Source organism: Phoca vitulina, unplaced genomic scaffold, assembly GCF_004348235.1.
Source record: "Phoca vitulina isolate PV1807 unplaced genomic scaffold, GSC_HSeal_1.0 scaffold21, whole genome shotgun sequence".
Classification (NCBI taxonomy): Eukaryota; Metazoa; Chordata; class Mammalia; order Carnivora; family Phocidae; genus Phoca; species Phoca vitulina.
This window is the reverse complement of record NW_022589724.1, coordinates 1,888,249-1,908,745: the sequence shown is the minus strand read 5'-3', so window position 1 is coordinate 1,908,745 and position 20,497 is coordinate 1,888,249. Positions and strand designations below refer to the sequence as shown.

Below are 20,497 nucleotides of genomic sequence, written 5' to 3'. Positions count from 1 at the left end.
AAGCAAATCAATAAAATATACCAATATAAAATTCATGTGTGTAGTGAAGATTTTTAATAAAAGTAAGCAAATGCTCTGGAGAAAACAAGGGAGCAACAGCCAACCAGCCTCCCACGGGCTGACTCCCTGACCCAGCAGCCAGATGCGACGAGGCATGCTCCAAGAGTGAGCGCCTGGAAGTCACCCCTCACCTGATGACATCAATGGGGGACCGCATCCGCATCCTCTCCCTCTCGGGGACCACGTGCCACGTGAACACCAGCCTCCAGTCGAAGCCGCCGATCTGAGGCTCCCCGGAGTTGCCCAGGTACTCAAACGTGTTCCAGTCGATCACATCGATCACGGGGCACACCACCGCCGACTCCTCTTCGTGGATTCTACGAACACCAGGATGCCCCATGTGCCTCTCTGCACAGAGAGGTGGCCGGGGGACTGGAAGGGAACTTGGGGATGAACTCTCCTCCTCCTTCCTAGCCCGTGTGAGAAGGCCTGCGCCTTCTCTTGCAGTGTCTGCAGCCATGTCAGGCCCTGGCTGGCGCTCAGCAGAGGGAATGCTCAGGTGATGGGGGAAGCTGAAGGAGGAAGGATTCTGGCCTGAAGATGGAAGGTCCCACAGCTTTCATGTTCTGAATTCCACCTATGGCTATTCTGCATAAACTTGAATCCCTCCATGAAAGTCGAGACATGTGAAAATCAAAGGTCACTTTTAAAACAGAAAACAGATTTTCAGTTTCTAAAGACGGCAAGAGGTTTCTTCATGTAATCGCAATGAAGCATCTTCATGTCAAGAAATAATTATCCCCCTTCAAAACAGAGATGCACCCAGACCAGAGGATCAGCTTTGGAGCTCGAATAAAAATTCGAATCCTGTCCCTTATTTGCTGTGTGACGTTAGCCAAGTCACCTAACCTCTCAGAGCCTAATCCCTGTGGGTAACACGGGGGCATTGATACCTACTCAGAGGGTTAATGTGAGGACTCCCTGAGGGAATGTTTGTAAAAGATGGTTGACAGAGAACCTGGAACTATTGCTATTCTTTTAATTCTTGTTATTGTGCAATGTTATATGGTATTACAGCGAAAAACCCTGTGACTTCCCGCCGCAGATATCAGCCCGCGTCTGCTTCAGCGGCTCTCCAGTCACAGCTGCAGACCCAAGCATCCTTCAGCACGCTGCCATGTCGTGTCGGTATTTTGCATTTGACGGCACACCAGGAAAGATGAACCGGGACTAGGCTGTGTGTGAACACTGGATTTCTCTGGGTTACATTTCGGGGGCTTTTCTCTGGGATTTGAGACCTAAAAATCCTAAGTCACACAGAGCAAGGGTGTGAAGAAACAGAGATCAAGCAGACTTGAGCTGTGTCTTTAGAATAATACCAGAAAACCAGAGGGGGTGTTGTGAATATCACACTTAGGTAAGAATTACACTATTAGGTGAAATTGCACTGTTCGGGATAGATTGCATGAATAAAACCTGGGAATTCTCTAAAATGAGGGAGACGTAGACCAGGTACCTATCAACACCCAATTCTTTAAATAAACTGAGGGTGCTCTTAAAGGGCTTGAGGGGACCAACGGCAGACCCGCTGGGCAGGTTCAAAGAAGCTGCTTAGCCCCTGGCAGAGACAAGAACTTGTGACTTGGAATCAAGCTGGTCGGAACCATGGGGAGCCTAATTTTTATAGGAAAAGGAGAACTAGGGGGAGCCAGCCTTGGCGTAAAGGCCCCTGGAGCACGGTCACACAATGAGCAGGCCCAGTAGCAGTGCGCCCCACAGCGGGGGGGCGGGGCAGGCATGCTACTGGCATCTGGGGCAAACCATTCTTTGTTGTGCGGGGCTGAGCTGCACACTGTGGGCTGTCCGGCATCCCTAGTCCCCAGCTCAGAAAAACGCCAGGAGCACGACTCACCTGACTTGAGAACCAAAGAACATCATCTATATCCAAAAGCCCCTGGAGGAATGGGGTTACTGTTCCTGTTGGACCGTCTAAGGGACCAGTGTGAGCCAACTCTGGTGCCCACCGAGGTCCCTGGGGAGCTCCGGAAACATCCAGAAGCCCAGGCCTACCCCCAGAGATTCAGATCCAAAGAGTCTGCCGTGAGAACAGGAGTTGGTATGTTTTACCAATTCCCCAGATGGGGTGCTTTTGTCTGGAGATACGGAACAAGGAACTTGTCTGTGGACAGGACTGCCTTGCTGCCCTCAGGGGATGGGCTAGAGAGGAATTCTGGGCAGCGTTAGCACATCGGCTGCCTTTAGACCGGCCTAAACGCAGCCAACTCTGTGCACATGGGGAGGGGGCAGAGGGCAAACCCACCTGTCCAGGTTCCAGAGAGAACTCTTAGCTGTCACCATATTCTAAATAACCTCAGACTCCATCACAGGCTTGGGGAACCCTGGGTCCTTGCTGCTAGTGAAGCTCAGCAGAGCTGAGGAGGAGAAAGAGGCAGCTGGGGCACCCACAGCGGACAGGACCGAGGACAGCAGAAGTGGCAGAGCAGGGGACAGCCTGGTCTCACACAGGAAGGGAGGCAAGTGGGTCCCCAGTTCTTCCAGGAAGACTCCGGCAACCAAAGCACTAGAGGCCATGGGAAAGCAGTTTGCCAACTGCAGAGACTCTGGTCCTCCGACCCTTCGCCAGCTCCACAGGGAGGGACCAAATGCAGACCCCCCACCTTGGCCCCTCCTCCCCCACCTGGAAGAGCTCCGAGTTGGCCAGCCCAGCTCCTGACCGCTATGATGCAGAATCAGGAGAGTAGGGAGATCAAGAGGGAAGAGAACAAAAGGCCCGGCGACTGTAGTTTTGGAGGACAGGCAGATTGGGAGGGTCAAGGTAAGACACTGTGGGACAGCAGGAGACATGCCCTTGAAGACAGGGCTGTATTATGACTTTTCATGGCTCCATAAAATATATATATATTTAAAACTATATTTTACGACTATGTTGGTATAAGGACGAACACCATCCAGGCTAAATTCATTACTGTACAGTCATTATTGATATTCATTTTTTTCCTTCTGATTGAAAAAAACAATTACTGCAAAAACATTTTTGTGGGTCTGTTAAAGGTTCATGGGTCCTAAGCATTGTAGGCACTGGGTATAATGGATAAGACAGCCTTGCTTGAAGGAAATATGCCAAAATATATATTCTTTAGCAGTGCAATGCTATAGGATTGATTTTTTTTTCTTGGTTGATCATACTTTCTAAGGTGTTCCACACTAAACACATAAAATAAGTAGGAATAAAAGCAAACACTCATAGGGCCTCCTACATGCTAGCATGTTCTAAGGACTGTATGTGTATTAGTTCACTGAATGGCCTCCGCAGCCCTGTGGGGCACGGACTGTTATCATGCCCAGTGACAGAGGACTGCCCAAGGAGCATCTGAACCCAGGCGCCTGGCAGCTCCCTATGCCCAGGTAAGAAGTTTCTGCTTCTGCACCACGTGGGGCCCCCGGCTGCACGCTCACCTCTGTAGCAGTGGCTCGAGCCACCCCTCGTGGCACTCACAGTGGCAGTCCAGGAAGGTCAGCACTTCGCCTTTCGCCGCGGAAGCGCCCAGAAGCCGGGCTCGCACCAGGCCCTCCCTCTTGTTGGCACGGATCAGACGCACCTTGGGCAGCCCAGACAGCTCATCGGCCAAGCGCTCCTTCAGGTGTTCTGGGGAGGCGAGCAAGGCAAGCAGGGTCACCGCCACACATCCCGAGCCATGTCCTTCCGGGGCCTCACTATCCCCAAAAAAGAAAACTGAATAGACAGAAGCCTCCTTTGCTCTGCACCTGGGATGTGCCCGCAGAAAGGCCAGGGGAGGCTGGGGCGGAGGAATTCCAGAACCCCGGAATGCTCCCCTTCACAACACATGCACACTGAATTGTATGTTTGAAATGGGTGCATATGGTATGTGGATGTATTTCAACAAAGCTGTTACCCCCTCAAAAATACATCACACCTTGATTTGTGAACATTTAAAAATGAAGAACACAAAAATTGCTCAACCACAATTTTTCAGAAAAATTGGCTTCATATAAACTTGGTTTATTTATGTTAATTATGTAATAAAATTTTATGTGGAATTAAGTTAACAAATTTTATTTATATTTATGTTAACATAAATTTTCTCAGGAACACATTTCACTGGACACGGTAATAGTAATAATAATGGCAGCTCACACCAGAGGGCCTCCTGTGCTAAATACTGTCTAGGGGATTTATCTCTAAGTCACGTGAGCCTTATAACTTTTCCATGAGGTAGGCACTACAATGATCCCCATTTATAGATGAGAACACTGAGGCCAGGGAGGCTAAGTAATGTGTCAAGGTCCCAGAACAAGTGTGCTAAGGAGCCAGGATTTTAACCTGGTGGCCCTGGCTTGAATCCTCAGGCTTAATTAACACTGCCTCCCAGAGCTTTCTTGTATAATCTCTCATCCTTGTGAAACAAATCAAAATTTGTCAGGAGGACGTGCTCATCCCATTTTGCAGAAGAGGAAAAGAGGCTTTAAAAGTTGAAAGGTCGTGCCCTACCTGGCCCCAGGACTTGTGACTCCACACACATACTGGGACTGGAGGCCCTGGTTCACATCCCTCCGTGGGTCACGTGAGGTGGGTGGGAACCCATCAGGCAAAATAAAAATAAAGAGGATCTACCCATGTTGATGTGGGCTTTGTCTGAAAGTCCTCAATCATCAGCAAAAGGGAAATTTTTTTTTAAAGAGTTTTTATTTATTTATTTGACACACAGAGAGAGACAGCGAGAGTGGGAACACAAGCAGGGGGAGTGGGAGAGGGAGAAGCAGGCTTCTTGCAGAGCAGAGAGCCCGATGCGGGGCTCGATCCCAGGACCCCAGAACCACGACCTGAGCCAAAGGCAGACGCCCAATGACTGAGCCACCCAGGTGCCCCAGCAAAAGGGGAAATTTTATGAACTGTTCTAGGTTGCTTCATTGTTTGTAAAAATGTTTCTCTAAATATTCCTGACACTCAAAAAAAAAAAAAAGAAAAGCATTCATTGGTTGATTTTTTTTTTCAATCCTAAATATAACTGCAAATAAGCTGACAGCACAAATAAGGGAGGTGACTTCCCAAGCAAAGCTAATTAGTGGCAGTGCCCAGTAAACATACACGAAATTGCAGGTGCAAAAAAAAAAAAGGCGGGGGGGAAAGAAAGAAAAAAAGGAAATGCCTGTGTAGCCTCCTTGCACTCTTTATGGATTTGGTCAGCATCAATTTTATGTCTGTCTGAACTGTCTTCCCATGCCCTGGGGGGCTGACACCCCTTCATCCAGCTCAGACTGACACGCAGAGAGGGCGGCGGGGAGGGGGGCAGGGCAGGGCTCCTATCTCATTACAGGCTGAGCGGGCATGTTGCCCACTCTACAAGTTACCACGATGGGGAGGGAGCCTCGGCCCCACGGCGCCTTATACTGGCATCTTCGAGAGAACGGAGCTGCACGGGGAGGGCTTCATCCCGTAGCCCTGCCCACTGAGGAGCTGTTCCATCCCATGAGGACAAAATAAATAATCTGATCTTTGCTTCTGAATGAATGCATTTCTGAAATGTTTTCGGTATTCCACAGTTTTTTAATATTTCATAAAAGGACAAGTTACCATTTACCAAACACTAACAATACGCCAGGCTCTGGCCTAGCACATGACCCACCTTTCTCTCAGTCCTCCCAATGACCCTATGAAGTAGGAACTGTTATCCCATTTTACGGGGGCTGAGGCAAGGTTGACACTGGACTTGCTCAAGGTGCTGTAGCTACAAAGTGTTGGAGCTGGGATGCCTGTGCAGCGTAATCCAGAACCAGTGCCAATGCCGATTTAAAACAGCCCTGGGAGGAAAAGACCAGAGGAAACGGAGATGCATACCTACTGTGTGCCGGCTGACATGGGGTTTCTGTCCTGTGCACGATCTCATTTATTCCTCACCACTTTCTGATATAAGTGTGGATAAATCCATTCACAGATGAGAAATCAAGGCTCAGAAAAGACAAGTGACTTGTCCCAGGTGCCATGACAGGTTCACGGTAAAGCTCACCTCAGGCCCAGGTGCCCTGACCCCAGAACTCAGTGCCAGGTGGGCATCACTCCACGTCAAGCCCCAGACTGGCCTGCATACTGTCATGGAGAAGGCCAGCTGAGGCCGAACACACGCTCTCCCCGTGGGTGCACATGGCCACTCATCATATAGCTTCCCGTTCCCAGCCTCCCTTGCAGCTAGGTGCGGCCAAGTGACCCCGTTCTGCTCAGTGGGATATGAGGGCAACTTCCAGGTCTGGCTCCCCAGCCCCTGGAAACCCTTCTGCCAATGGGAGCGAGCAGAAGGTGAAGAACCAGCCTGGAGCATGCAGACAAGGCAGCACAACATCCTGGAGAATGTGAAGCTACAGGGCAGAAGGAACTGGGGCCCTGACGCTGTGAAGCCCGCCACACCAGCCCTAGACGGTTACGCAAGATGTGTGATGTGGGAGACATCATTTTTATCCCGTGTAAATCACTGTTATTTTGAGTCTCTGTGAGAACAGCCAAACACACCCCCCAATTAGGACACATACTCCAGGCTCTGAAGTCCAACAGGCCAGGCCCGGAGCCTGAAGCAGCAGATGCCCAGGAAGCAGGAGCTGCTATCCTTATGCGTGGCCCAGGGATGGTAATTTGGCTTGAAACGGGCTATGGCCTTGACATGTCCCCTCAGTTGAGCCTGCCCTCACTCAGCTTGTCACGTGGCACAGGGCATGGCCACAGCAGCCCCGACGCCCCCCCCCATCCATCGGCAATGCCCCACGGGGCAGCGCAGACACCCCAAGACCGAGTGACCTTCCTGTTCCCTCAATGGCCCTCAGACGGCTCCCATCAGGCTCCTATTTTAGCCTACACCCCTTATGGTGGCCCCCAGGGCCCTACTGGCCTGGCTTGCCCACCCCTGCAACCGCGTCTCCCATGCCGCCTCCCCACCGGCCAATGGTCGGCCCCGAGGAATGCCTGCTCACCCCAGCTCCTTCCCGCACCTGCGGCTGCTGGGCTGCCTCCTTCTCTACATCCCAGCTTCTGGCTTAAAACCACCTCCTCAGGGAGGCTTCCTGCCCTCCACCAGCTAGCGGAGGGCCTGTGCCCAAGCTCTACTTATTCTCCTGCTCCCACTTTGTTTCACAGCACTTCCCACCTTGCTATATTACATTTGCTGCATCATTATGTTATGCTATGCTATTTTACATTGTGTTGTGTTGTCTTATATTATTCTTTACATGTTCATTGACCATGTCCACCCACATCTCCACCCACCAGAATGTGAGTTTTATGAGAGCAGGGACTTGTGTTTCCCACCGAATCCCTGGTGCCTAGAATAGTGCCTGGCACACAGCAGAAACTCACAGTGTTCACTAAATAAATCAGGGCAGCCCTGGACTGCATGTGAATTGCTGGACCCCAGGTCACTGGTCAGGCCTGTAGGGATGCCAGCCACCCTCTCAATGGAATGTCTCTCCCTGGCTTCAGTTCTTCTCCTGTCTGGGCTGCCCCCTCCTTTTTTAAAATATTTATTTATTTATTTATTTGAGAGAGAGAGAGAGTGGGACAAGGGGGAGAGGGAGAGAGAGAATCTCAAGCAGACTCCCTGCTGAGCACAGAGCCTGACGCCGGGCTTGATCTCAGGACCCTGAGATCATGACCTGAGCCGAAATCAAGAGTCAGACGCCCAACAGACTGAGCCACCTAAGCACCCCTGGGCTGCCCGTTTTTGATCTCATCTCAAACTCAACACATCCAAAGCCAAATGCCCCCCTTCCTCTCCCAGACCTGTCACTCCTGCCCTGGGTGGCTTTTCCAGCTCTGGGACAGCACCACCACTCACCCAGAGACCCAAGCCAGAAGCCTGCAGCTCCTGCAGATGTCATGTCTCGAATGTCCCTCCTCCCCCTCCCCACCCCTCCCCTCTACTCCCACCTGACTCCCAGCCTCCATCTCTCACCTAGGCCACCTCTACAGTCCCTGGCCTCCCCGCAGAGCTCCCCCGTACACCATTCTCCACCCACAGGTATCTTGGGCCTAGAGAGATCCCTCAAAGTGCAAAACCGCTCTCCTGTTTAAAATCCCACCTCTGGTCTCCCTGCCCTCAGGACAAAGTCCCAGTTTGACCTCATGTCTAATGCCTGCACCCTTCCCCATGTCTCACCTCTCTCCTCTGCCTGCTCCCCTTGAAGCAGCTGCTCCTCTGGCCTTCCTGAACTACCTACAGATCCTACACAACCCATGTGACACTGTGCCTCTGAGCCTTCCCACCTTCTGTGCCTCCATCAGAACCCCTCCCTCCACCTTTGCTGCCCACAAACTACTCACCCTCCAAGATGTAAAGTCAGCCCCTATTCCCCAGTGCCCCATCTTCCTGCAGCACCATGTGGTAGAGCTGTCAGCACCCGTGCATCCCCAGCAGGCTCGGAGCCCCCTGAGGGCAGGGGCCGGGCCCGGGGGGACACAGGAAGCCCGTCCTGCCCAGACACATTCCACCCCTCCGAAGTCATGCTTTTGCCTCCCAGGCACCGCCACGGAAAGCCAGGCCCCTCCAAGAGCCCACGGCGGGGGCTCACCTCTATCACTGTAGTCATCTACAAGGATGACTTCTTCTAGCAGGATGTCTGGGGACGTCTCGAGGACACTGTAAACTGTCCGGAGGAGGGTCGACCAGGCTTCGTTATAAAACGCTATGACAACAGATGTCGTGGGCAGATTATCATAATCATATTTCTTCTCTTTGCACCTGCAAATACAAGACAGTTTCAGGAATCGAGAACCCGCTGCGGACCATGGGTACCAGGCCCAGGCTGGTGCTGGGGAGGGAGGCGCAAAGGGGACACCGGTCACAGTCTTGAGGCCTCTTCCTGGGAATGGAAAATCATCTGCTGTCATCTTCCAGAGCCCCCCATCCCCACCCTGTGTTCCACTAGGAACCCTAACAGATTCGAAGAAAGACTCTAAAATGACACCCTATAAGCTTGAACGGTGGGACGCTGTTTTTAAGCTTTAGAGCAATTTTCAGATTTGAGCGACAGACAAGCTAAGCAGACCAGAAGGGAGGGAGACTGCCACTCTCTCACCGGTCTGCTCCCTTCTGACCCCATGGCCAACTGCCAGGCCTGTGCTCAGACCGTGCCCTCTGCATGGAGCATCCTTTCCTCATTTCTCTACCTGGCAAACTCTCTGTCCTCCTTCTGTCCCTGGGCCTGAGGGTGCAGGCAGCTGCTGGCTGCAGGAGGGGCCCCCAGCCATGCGTCCCTTTCAGCAGGTGTCGCTCACCGTGCTCTGGCCCCTGGCTGGAGTCTCACTGCCCTCCCAGCACCACCCCAGCTGCGCACCTCTGCTCACAAAAGCAGTGCGCTGGCCGCAGAAACTGGAGCTGCCGCTAGAATGCTAGAACAGTCTGGAAGGGCTCCGGAGAGGACCCTGACTAACCCCCCCTTGAGTACCCACGCCACCCCTCAATCCACTCTGTGATGGCCTGGGGGGGGGGGTAGGGTGAGGGGATGTGCCTTGACTGGCAGTGACAGGAACCAATAAGCTTCCTCTTTCTTTAGTAGGGTTTCCTGTTACTTTACAGGGAAGTTTCCCTACTTGACAGAGAATTCTCTCCTCACAAGAGCTGATGACAAACTCCCAGGGTCATCCCAGGAACTGGGCCGTGCCTGGAACTCATCAGCGAGAAATGGCCAGAGAGGGGCAGGAACGGAAGCCCAGGAGGGGCACCTGCAGGGCCCCGGGGCTGGAAGGGTGGGCTGGCAAAGCAAGAGGGGCACGCAGGCTGAAGAGAGGACAGGCTGCCTGGACAGAAAGGGGGCCGGGGGCACATCGAAGAGATGCAGAACGTAGCAGCATGAGGAGTGAAGCTAGCTCTGTGAACTGTCTGCCACGGGCCAGGCGATGTACCAGGGGGCCCTTACCAGTCAGTCACCAAATATCTCCTGAGAGCCTACTAGGTGCTGGGTTTAAAAAAACAACAACTCCCCTGCTCCCACAGAGCTTACATGCAAGGGGACAATAATCAAGTAAGCAAACATATCAGTAATTTCAGTAGGCGATGGTGCTAGGAAGAAAAGCAGGATACGAAACAGAGCAACTGTTGAGGGGTGTGGGAAGGGGGAAAGGGAGTAACCACAGAACAGGTAATCAGGGAGGGCCTCTTAGAGGAGGTGACATGGAGGATGAGACCTGAATATTGAGGGACCCGGTCCTGCAAAAAGCAGAGAGAAAGCCCTTTAGATATGCACTTTATTTCTTTGTGGTTTTTCTCCCTTTATTTCATTATGAAAATTTTCAAACATACAAACGGTAGAGAGAATATTATAAGAAAGTCCTGGGACCTTTGGCCCGACATCAACAATTCTCAATGCATGGTCAATCTTGGTTCACCTAAGCCCTCACCCACTCCCTCCATCCCAGACTAGTGTCAAGCAAAACCCCACATAGCACAGCATCCATAAATATTTCAATAGACCTAAGAGATAAGGACTCTTTTTTATAATAAAACACAATAAAGCTGAAACACCTTAAAAAAACTAGTGATTCCTTAGCGCTACCATATCTCCAATCTACAGTATTTCATAAAAATTAAGATGCCAATGGTTGGAAGACACACCATTCTTTTAAGAATCTCTAAAAGGACACATGTCGCCTAACTGTAGGATGTGTTGATTTTAAGATGTCTCCAAATCTCAGAAATGTTTAAATATGAAAAAAAAGACTTAAAATTAATGACATTAATACTTTAACTCAAAAACACGTGCTATGTTGGCATTTATTGAGACGGGGCTCAGCGAGGTGAATAACATGGGCAGTTCACAGAATGCCGGAGGGTGTGTACCTGGCCGAGGTCCTTGGGCCCAGAGCCCTTGTCGTAGGGTTCTGGCTCGCTCCCGCCCCCCAGGGCATTCAGGTAAAGATCCCAATACCATCCCTCCCTGCCTAGCCCTCCTTCCGACAAGCCATGGGCAATTTCTCCTGTGCTTCCTCTCAGGGTCCTGCTCCAGGCCCTCTTCCTGAACGTCAGGACAGCTTCTGCAGAGGGCTCTGCTGTCACTGGGATGGCTTTCGCACACCAACAGCCTTCTCCGGGAGACTCTGTGGGAGGCTGGCTCTTCTCAGCCACCTTTACATTCTTACTCCTGCTGCGTTTGCAGGCCCGGCTCTGGACACTTGAGGAAAAGTCAGCCGAGGCTGCAAGCGTGGCAGCTCTGGTATCGTGAAGCGAGAGGGCATCCCCGGCAGCCCGAGCAGCAGGACCTGAGTCCTTGGACACCATGGGCTTCCAGCCCAGTGCATAGAAGCCGTCACTTAGCACTGCGCTTCCCAGAGGAGAGTCCAGCCCGCACTCCAGGGGAGGAGAAGGCGGCTCCATCCTTTGAAGGGAAGGATAGCAAAAACTTTGTGGATATGTTTTAAAACCACCGTGCAGGGTCAGAATGTAGCAGAAGTGAGATATGAGTCTTCTGATATCAGGTCCTAAGACGCTGAACTTTCCTCTTTGTTCCTGCCCACGGACCACCCATTCTGGGGGAAGCCATCTCCATGCAGTGAAGCGAGGAGACTCAAGCATCCTTTGGGGAGGTCTCTGGTGAGGGCCTCCAGCCAACAGCCGTCCCAACTGTCCAGCATGGGATGAGCCCTCTTGAAAGCAGATCCTCCAGCCCCAGTGAAGCCTTGAGATGATGAAAGCCCCGGGCAGCATTTTTTTGACTGTGATCTCATGAGAGATCCGGAGCCAGAACCACCCAGCTAAGCCACTCCCGAATTCTTGACCCACAGAGATTATGTGAAATCACAAATGTTTATTGTTGCTTTAAGTTACTAAGTGTATGGCACTGCATACGCCGAAATAAATCACAAGGAATCTTTCAGCTAAGCCCAAACTGAAAGATGTTTTATAAACCAATAGGCCTGTACTCTTAAAAAATGCTGGTGTCCTAAGAGACAGAGACAGGCCTAAAGAGACACAACAAATAAATGTCACCCTTGATTCTCAATTAGATACCGGGTCAGGAAGAAAAACCTGCTCCAAAAATTGGCACAGTTGAAAAAATCCAGTATTGTATAAACTTCCTCAATTTGATAACTACATCATGGTATCACGAGAGAATGTCCCCGTCCCTAGAAAATGCACGTGGAAGTAACAAAGGATCAAGGGTGTTTATTGCTGAAATTTACTCTCAAATGTGTATAATATTATAGCACAGAGAGAGAGAGAGAGAGACAGAAATTAAGTAAATGGGGCAAAATAATGAATGGATCTAGGTGAAGGACAAACAGGAGTTTCTTATGCTATTCTTAAATTTTCTCTGGCTTTGAATTTTTTCGAAATCAAAAGTGTAATACAATAAGAAGAAAAAAATGTTAATGTTGCCAAGGGTATATCCAAGCACCGAGCCAATTCTGATTCTAAAAATATGTATCTCGAGCTTAGTGGCCCTGACTAAGGCCCTCTCCTATCTCATTCTTTCCCACTTCTACCAAATTGCTGCCCTCCTCCAAATACATGTTACAACAAATGGAAAACATATATATGTATAAACATATTAATAATGCATCTTCATTTTAAAAGCCCCTGACTCATAGCCAGGGTGCATGAAAAAGCTATGCAGCACTGAGTCAGAGCCCACTAGAAGATTTGGAAATAATTAATTGCTTATACTCCATGAAAAAAAAATGTGTTTCTGTGCAACCTAAAAATAAAGAGTTTTTTTATTTTAAAAAAGCAAAAATTTAGTTCCAAATGTACACAGGTCCAAGGAGGAATGAATGGAAATAAGGACAGTAAACTGAGGTTTTTAAACATCAAGTTTTATTCAATTTAAACAACTGTCCTTTCGTGTGAAATCACATCCTTACTGTTCAGTATTAAAATGTGTTTCTTCTAGAATGAGAGTAGTAGGAGGGCAGAAAAAGCTCTGTTTGACCAGATAACGCCGGGACCAGATGTCTGTCCCTCCCCAGTGTTTTTGTTTATGTGTTTTCACTGCTCTGCAAAACCCCAAAGCCCAAGGCCACTGTTCTAGAATGTCTAGGTACTCTATTTGTGTCCCTTTAAATCAGAAGAGTGCTGGGTACCAGTTGGCAAAACATACACAGAGCTTCAAAATGTTCCTCTTCTCTTTAATCTCATATCAATATATCGAAGAACTTCTCACCTAAGGGAATCATCAGAGATACCCCAAAGGAAACCTGTGATTAACAATTTTTCTTTGTAACATTATTTATAACAGCAAAAAGCTATAAACAATTCCAACAGTCTAACAAGAAAATGTGAAACACGGGGCAGCTGGGTTACTACACCATCCAAAACCACGTTTTCAGAGACTATTTAACAGTAAAGGAGAATAACTTCACTGTAACGGTAAATCACAAAAAAAAGGGTACAAATCTATAAACAGCAGCATGCGTGCACGAGCATGCTCCCACACAAACAATACACAGTAGAAAGAAATATGCCAAAAATGTTAACAATGGAGATCTCTGAGCAGCGGGATTATTGCGGATTCTTGCTTCTTTACAGTTCTCTGCATTCTAAGATTATTCTACAATAAACATGCATCATTTTTATAATCACAAAGAAAGATTACTTTTAAAAGGCTGTATCCTATTTATTTAGCTTCCCATAGCCAATGTCCTCTTTGGGCAATAATATCACACTCTGACCACTCCTTTTCTCTTGGCCTGATAGAGTTTCTCCTTCTTTCTTTAAACATACCTTAAAGGCATTCTCTTTCATGAAGTTCAATATATCCTTCTGGAATGTCTAAGTTTGTTTCCAGGAAAAATACTTTCCCTTTTTCCTTTTTTTTTTTTTAAAGTAAGTTTCCAAAAGTTCAGATTGTAAAACAAACACTGCTGAAAAAAAATAAGCAATTCACTTTCATTGCATGATCAAGTTGAAAGACTTTTACAAATGTACAAAGTCTAACCTTCTAGGATTGTGAATTAACTGTCTTTGATTCAATTATCCAACTTCAGTTTGAATCAATTAACTGAAAAAATTATTAACAATTCCTATGTGCCTATCCCTATCCTAGGCGTTATGATGGAATATAAAAGAATTATATGGCATTGCTCATTCTCCCTCTCCTGACTGATAAAAAGTGGTACATCCTCTAATTAGACAAGAACGGCTATGCATACATCACTCAGGGTTCCACTTTTGCCTAGGGGACAAAAGGAAGCTCAGAGCCAAATTCACTGCTAAATCATAGTGAGCTGTCCTCTCTTTAACTTTCTGGTATAATTCATGGGCTTTGTAAGGGCAGTGTCTGAATTCTGGTTTTTGCTCTATTTTCTGCATGCTTTGTACTGTATCTGGTAATAATAACATGTACTGAGTGCTGACCACATCACGGGCAGTGTGCTAAGCATTTTATACGCACTATTCCACTCTCCCTCCTCAACAACCCTATTGGGTGGGGACCATAACCTTCACTAGCACAATACATGTCTATGTATTATAAGGATGTGAACGAATGGGTGCAGAAAATGCCTCCTCATCTTCTTTTATGTTTGTATTCATGTTATCACATAAATGTCCTTTAAAAAACCCATATCCTTCGCAGAACAGGCCAGGGAGGTCATAATGTACCTTGATGTGTTTTGCCTGCCCAAAATCCTTTCTCCTTTCTTCACGTTACTGCATTTTGATTTCTCTTTCAGGAACCATGTCTCCCGGACTCTCAGTGTGCATGGTCTGTGCAAGGCTACACACACACACACACACACACACACACACGTACACACACCCCTCTGGGAAGGTCACATGCCCCCTAGGTCTGACCAATGAACATTCTCCTGATGACATCAGGTGAGTCACTGAATCCAGGGCCCAGAATAATCTGAACCTAGTCCTCATCCCAGACTTTTCTGTGATCAAAGTCAATATATTTTCTTTCATATTTAAATCAGTTTGCATTGGGTTTTCAGTCACTTTCAACCAAAAGCACTATGACTAATAGAGAAATAGGTCTTTTTTTTTTTTTTTTTTTTTCCAGTAAATGTAGGACTTCCACTTCTGGCAATATGGAGGATTTATAATGCCTGGGGAAACCCGCTGGAAAAAATTCTCGATAAAATACTTTAAAAAAAAACTTTTAAATGCATGGCTCAGCTTACAGGAAAGGAAAAAAAAAAAGTCCTCAGAGTCCAGAAACAACAAGAAAATACAAATCTAGATATTAGAGTTATGAGACACAGAGCATAAGTATGCTTAAGATGCTTAAATAAATAAAAGACACCCTCGAATGAATGACAAAGAAACAAGAATGATCGGCAAATCTCACTCAGGATTGACATCTCACAGCCATGGTGCAAGTCAGGGGACAATGGAATATTCTCTTCAAATGCCAAACTACCAATATAGAATTACATACCCAAATAAAATTATCTTTCAAGAACAAGAGCAAAATAAGAATATTTTCAGATAAGCAAAACTGAATTCACAACATTGACTTTCTCTACAATAATGAATACATGACATGCTTCAGGAAGGAAAAGAACCCCAGAAAGTTCTCTGAGATCCAAAGACCACCCAGCATTCAGGAATGAATGAAGGGCAGAAAAAAATGATAACCTGGTGGGTAAATGTAAACAAAAAAATACCACATTTTTTAAATGTTTTAATGTGTTGGTTTAAAAAGCAAGACAGAATTAAAACCCTGGAGTAAAATGGCACGTAAGTTGGGAAGGAAGGTGACCAATGTTAAAGCACCCGAAGGTCCATAGCTAGTGATTAACTTTAGATCCTGCTGACTTGAATATGTACTTTCAAACTGACTGCTAAAGATAAGAATAAACAATAGAACTGCCAAATTAGTAGAGAAGAAAAAGTGGAGTAAGAGGGGGAGAGAAAAGCTTCTATCGACTCAAAAAGCAGCATAAAAAAAAAAGAGGGGGAAAGCAAAAACAATTAGAAAGTATAAAATAAGATAGCATAATCCAAATAATCAGAGCTAAAGTGTCTTGTAAGTACGAGGAAAAAAAAAAATATATATATATATATATATGGACATACTAGTTAAAAGTCAAAGATTGTCAGTCTGGATGTTTTCTTTAATGACCACACAAAATCAAGTGACATGCTATTTAGAGACACGCCTACAACATAAGGACCCAGAATGAATGAGAGTAAAGGGATAGAAAAAGGTATCAGGAAAATACTAACTAAACCTAACATGTTCTGCAGACTGAAAGCACTGATTCAAAGAAAGGATGTTACTCTGACAACCACAGATGGGTCTGGTAAAAATTAATAAAATAACCTGCGGTTTACAACCTCGTTGGGGAAGCAAAGAAACATCAGTCTAATCTCCGTACCATGGGTGATGTTGTTCCAAAGATACCGTTGTTATGAGAACAGTCAGGCAGGCTACCTCTCTGCAAGAAGGGAAATCCTAACCAATTCCCTCCCTCCTGCCAAGCCCAGCAAGACACGCTTTCTTTTGCTGAATTACCTATTTAGAGCTATTTTGAAACTCTTCACCATCCCAGCACCCAAGTCCTGACCCCTGAACTCAGATACACATCTGCAAGTATAGCATTAATGAGGCTAACACCAGAGCAAGCATTCAAGGGACACCTATGTATTGTTGGCACACTTTCCTAAACAGCTGTTCAAAATCCCTCTGCTATGGCAGGGAACGTCTGATGTTCACACATGCCATCTCCATCCACGTGCCTGTGGAAATGCACAGACCCAAGGGCACTGTCACTCCACAGTGTCTTTCTCACTTGCTAAATGGGTCAGAATGCAAACAAGAATGACATTATAGTGATTATCTCAAGGCTTCTCTGAGCTATAAAAACTGAAACTCTTTGCAAATATTGGCACATTAGCAATCATTTACTCGTGACACACCTTACAACTGACTGTGATGTCATCGCTAGTTTCAACGACAGGCCATCTGTTTTGAATCCCTACTTTGCCTAATTCTGGTATTCTCCCACTTGCTCAAAAGCACCCACCCTTAATCTTCTGAGTAATTTAAACCCCACGGACTCTAAGACAGTAGCTTTCAACCCTAGTTGCACATCAGCCTCAGCCTAGGCCCTACCTACAGAAATTCTATTTAATTGTTCTGGGGAAAGTCCTTGGCATCAATATTTCTCAAAGTTCCCCTAGGCCACAAATCCAGCTTTTTGGCTCCCCACTTTGGCCTACTGCCATCTTGGAGTGAAAGTTCCATCTCCTTGCCTGGCTCAAAGGAGATGGTGTTTGTGAGTTCTGCAACAGAAATAACAGAAATAAAGCTGTGCTCTAATCCACTGGCCTGTGAATTATCAGACTCACAGAAGAGCTGGGGTCTACACCAAGTTGCAAGGAATTAGAGCCAACGCTGAAGCATCTCTACGGGTCTGGCCTGTCCAAGAGAGCGGACACAGTCTCAAGGCTTGCAGTCGCCAAGAAGAAGAAGCCAGAGTCCCTTCCTTGGTAGTTCCCGACTCCCTGCCTATGGTAACAGGTTCATCTGTTGTAGTATAAAGCCCGGTTAAAACTGCGTGTGAACCTATGTACATACCCATGTTTGAATATGTTCTCATTCACATACCCATACGTGTATTTTTCAAAATCTATTTCTATACCTGGAAAAGTCTAAAAGGATACACAGCAAAACGTTAACAGTGGTTCTCCTGGGGCAGTAGGTTTATAGATGATTTTTATTTATTTATTTATTTTGCCTCTCTGTATATGCCAAAATTTCTAGAGTGAACATGTGTTGTTTTTATAATTAAAATAAATAGATAAATCATTGCCTGCATCCCAAAAGGGAGGAGGGAAGAAAAGATCTGGGTTTTAGATCAGCTCTGCCCCGGATCTGCACGTTACTTTGGGGGCACGGCTTTTACTCTCTGGTTAGACTGGATCTCCCTCAGGGCCTTTCCCTTTCTGACATTCAAGGATCTTAACCATCCCTCTGCTTATCAGTTAAAGTCCCAAGCGACTCCCCCACATGCACCGCCACTCCAATTATAAATTTATATTCTACCATTCTGATTTCTCAGGCTAAAACCGCAGACCCTGATTAGGTGCTCACCTTTGTATGAACTATAATAAAAGTGAGTCTCAGGGTGCCTGGGTGGCTCAGGTGGTTGGACGTCTGCCTTCGGCTCAGGTCATGGTCCCAGGGTCCTGGGTTCGAGCCCCGTATCAGGCTCCCTGCTCAGCAGAGAGCCTGCTTCTCCCTACCCCTCTACCTGCCGCTCTGCCTACTTGTGCTCTCTTTCTATCTCTCTGTCAAATAAATAAATAAAATCTTAAAAAAAAAAAAAGTGAGTCTCTATAAAAGGCCCTGACCTTACGGGCCACACTGAAGTTATGCCTCACTGCCTGGCCTGGCTGAGAGCAACACAGATCAAGCTCACCTTTCTCTCCAGCTAGGCAACAATAATCCAACAGGCCTTGCTGCAGGAATTAAAGGCAGGAGGCATTCATACTTCTTATCACGCTGGGTTTGGATTAACTTCCCAGAGTCAATGCAACAGCAGGATCTATAAGCAAATCCTGATAGGACACAGGGCAGCTGTGTCACCATGGAGACGGGATACCATACGCCCACAGGTTATCCACTGTGTTTAAAGAGATTTCTCAACCTGGGACAATAAAGGAAGCTGGAACCCGGAAAATAAACACTTTACAACCAATCCCTGGATGACTCTTAAAAGCAACCTCGTGAGTACCTTGTTGGCAACAGGGAAGGGGGGAAAACTAGGAAGAATTGAGTGCACGGTGTGTTCGATGTTTTATTAATTCCTAGGCTGTGTTATTTTTACTCATTCCTTATTTTGCAGACAGGGAAAGTGGAGGAAACTGCTACCAACACTAACAAAGTTCTACTCAAAAAGAGTAGACAGTGTAGTAACAGTGAAAATGCCTCAGACAAAAGCATGAGGCTAGACATGAACAGACACCGGAAAATAGGGAGGACTGTGAAGCCCAAGTCCTTCCCAGCTCTGCCAAAAGGGGGTGGGGAGCAACTCCTGGAGCAGGTATTCATGCTTTCCCTAGCCAAGGATTCACCCCCCCGCAAATCCCGAAATCAGCACAATGCCTAGGGGGCCAGGAGGGTCCCATCCCCCCCAGCCAGTTCCACCACTTACCAGCTGTGGGGCCTTTAGGTGAGTCACTGTCCTCCCTGAGACCTTTGCCACACCTCTAAAGCAGGCATGCCAGGGAACCGGGAGGAACAGCAGGTGCTCGGTGCACACAGGAGGCTGCCCCACTGGCTATTCCCGCCCCCCCCCCCCCTTCCTTTTTTCCTCAAAGTCTAAGAACGGGTCTCAAGTGGGGGCCTGGAAGATCCCCACCAACGGAGGGAAGGAGAAAGAAGGCCAGGAGGTCTGTCCTTTTACCAGCTTGTTCCCTTCTCACTTAGGCGGGGGAGGGGGGCCACAACCCACCCAGACAGCAGCTCTCATAGGATTTAGGCCTCTGACCACACGGGCTCAGGGCCTGCACCATCCACAGGAGTGAGCCCAGCTGGACCTCGGCCAGAAGGAGCCTTTCCCACTACCTCCTTCCTGCCTTCCTCTGCCTAATGCTCAGGAATCCAGCTCCCAGTGAGGGGGAAACCTCGGACTTGGCCTTCCAGCGACCTTTTACCTCTCCTGCTGGAGCGCCCCCCCCCCCCCCCCGGTTCATTCAAGGGCCTGGCACACACAGATAAGTGAAAAGTGGAGCCTACCTCGAAACCTCAGAGTCCTTAGTTTCACCAAGGTAAGGCCATACTGGCAGAGCTGGACTGGGGGTGCTGTGAAACCAGGAAGAGCACCCAAAGAGGGTCTCATCTTACACCTGTCTGCTTAGCCCCAACCCTCCCGCTACTTTTTTAGAGCCGAATGACAGAGCTTCTCAAGAGGGAAGGAGACAAGAGTCAATTTCTGAGGGTTTTTTTTCCTATTTTCATTTTTTAAAACTTTCTTGCGTCCCCCCATCCCATATGACCCCTTCCACTGCCCACTTCCGAGAAAGACTCAGTAAGACGCGCGATCCCCAGGTATTTCGAGACCCCGGTTCCACCCCGCCACTTCACAGATGCAGAAACTGAGGCCCGGGGACCTCGCGGGCAGTGTCCCCCTCCCCCCACCCCGCCACCTGCGGACTCACAGCGGGTTCCAGCGCTCGGGCAGGCGCCGGTGCAGCGAGATGCGGTCGCTAAGGTAGATGTTGATCTGGTGCAGCTGCACGCTCTCCTCCTGCAGCCGCAGCTCCTCGTCCTGCAGCTGCAGCTGCACCGCCTCGCCCCGCGCGCCCAAAGCGTCGCCGGGTACCGGCGGCCGCGGCAGGACCGGGTCGCGCCGCCCCGGGCGCGGGGTGCGCAGGGGTCCCGGCTCGGCCGCCCTGGCCCCGCGCCGCTCCCGCAGCACGGAGCCCAGCCCGGCCAGCGCTAGCACAGCCAGCAGCGTCAGCAGCGCCTCGCGGCCGCGCCGCAGCCCCCGCGGGCAGCGCCTCCAGGCCGCGCGCCCCCACAT

General features: G+C 48.4%; 1 protein-coding gene across 1 annotated transcript in view; it reads right to left on the bottom strand.

The window, feature by feature from the left end:
* The window catches only part of GALNT12 (polypeptide N-acetylgalactosaminyltransferase 12), a 36,788-nt gene extending 16,291 nt beyond the window's left edge, over positions 1–20,497 (bottom strand). The window contains exons 1-4 of the mRNA XM_032418499.1: positions 20,133–20,497; positions 8,593–8,762; positions 3,478–3,667; positions 192–377 (exon numbers count right to left, since the gene is read on the bottom strand). Of these exons, the coding sequence (XP_032274390.1) occupies positions 192–377; positions 3,478–3,667; positions 8,593–8,762; positions 20,133–20,497 (911 nt within the window). The remainder of the gene's footprint in view (positions 1–191; positions 378–3,477; positions 3,668–8,592; positions 8,763–20,132) is intronic.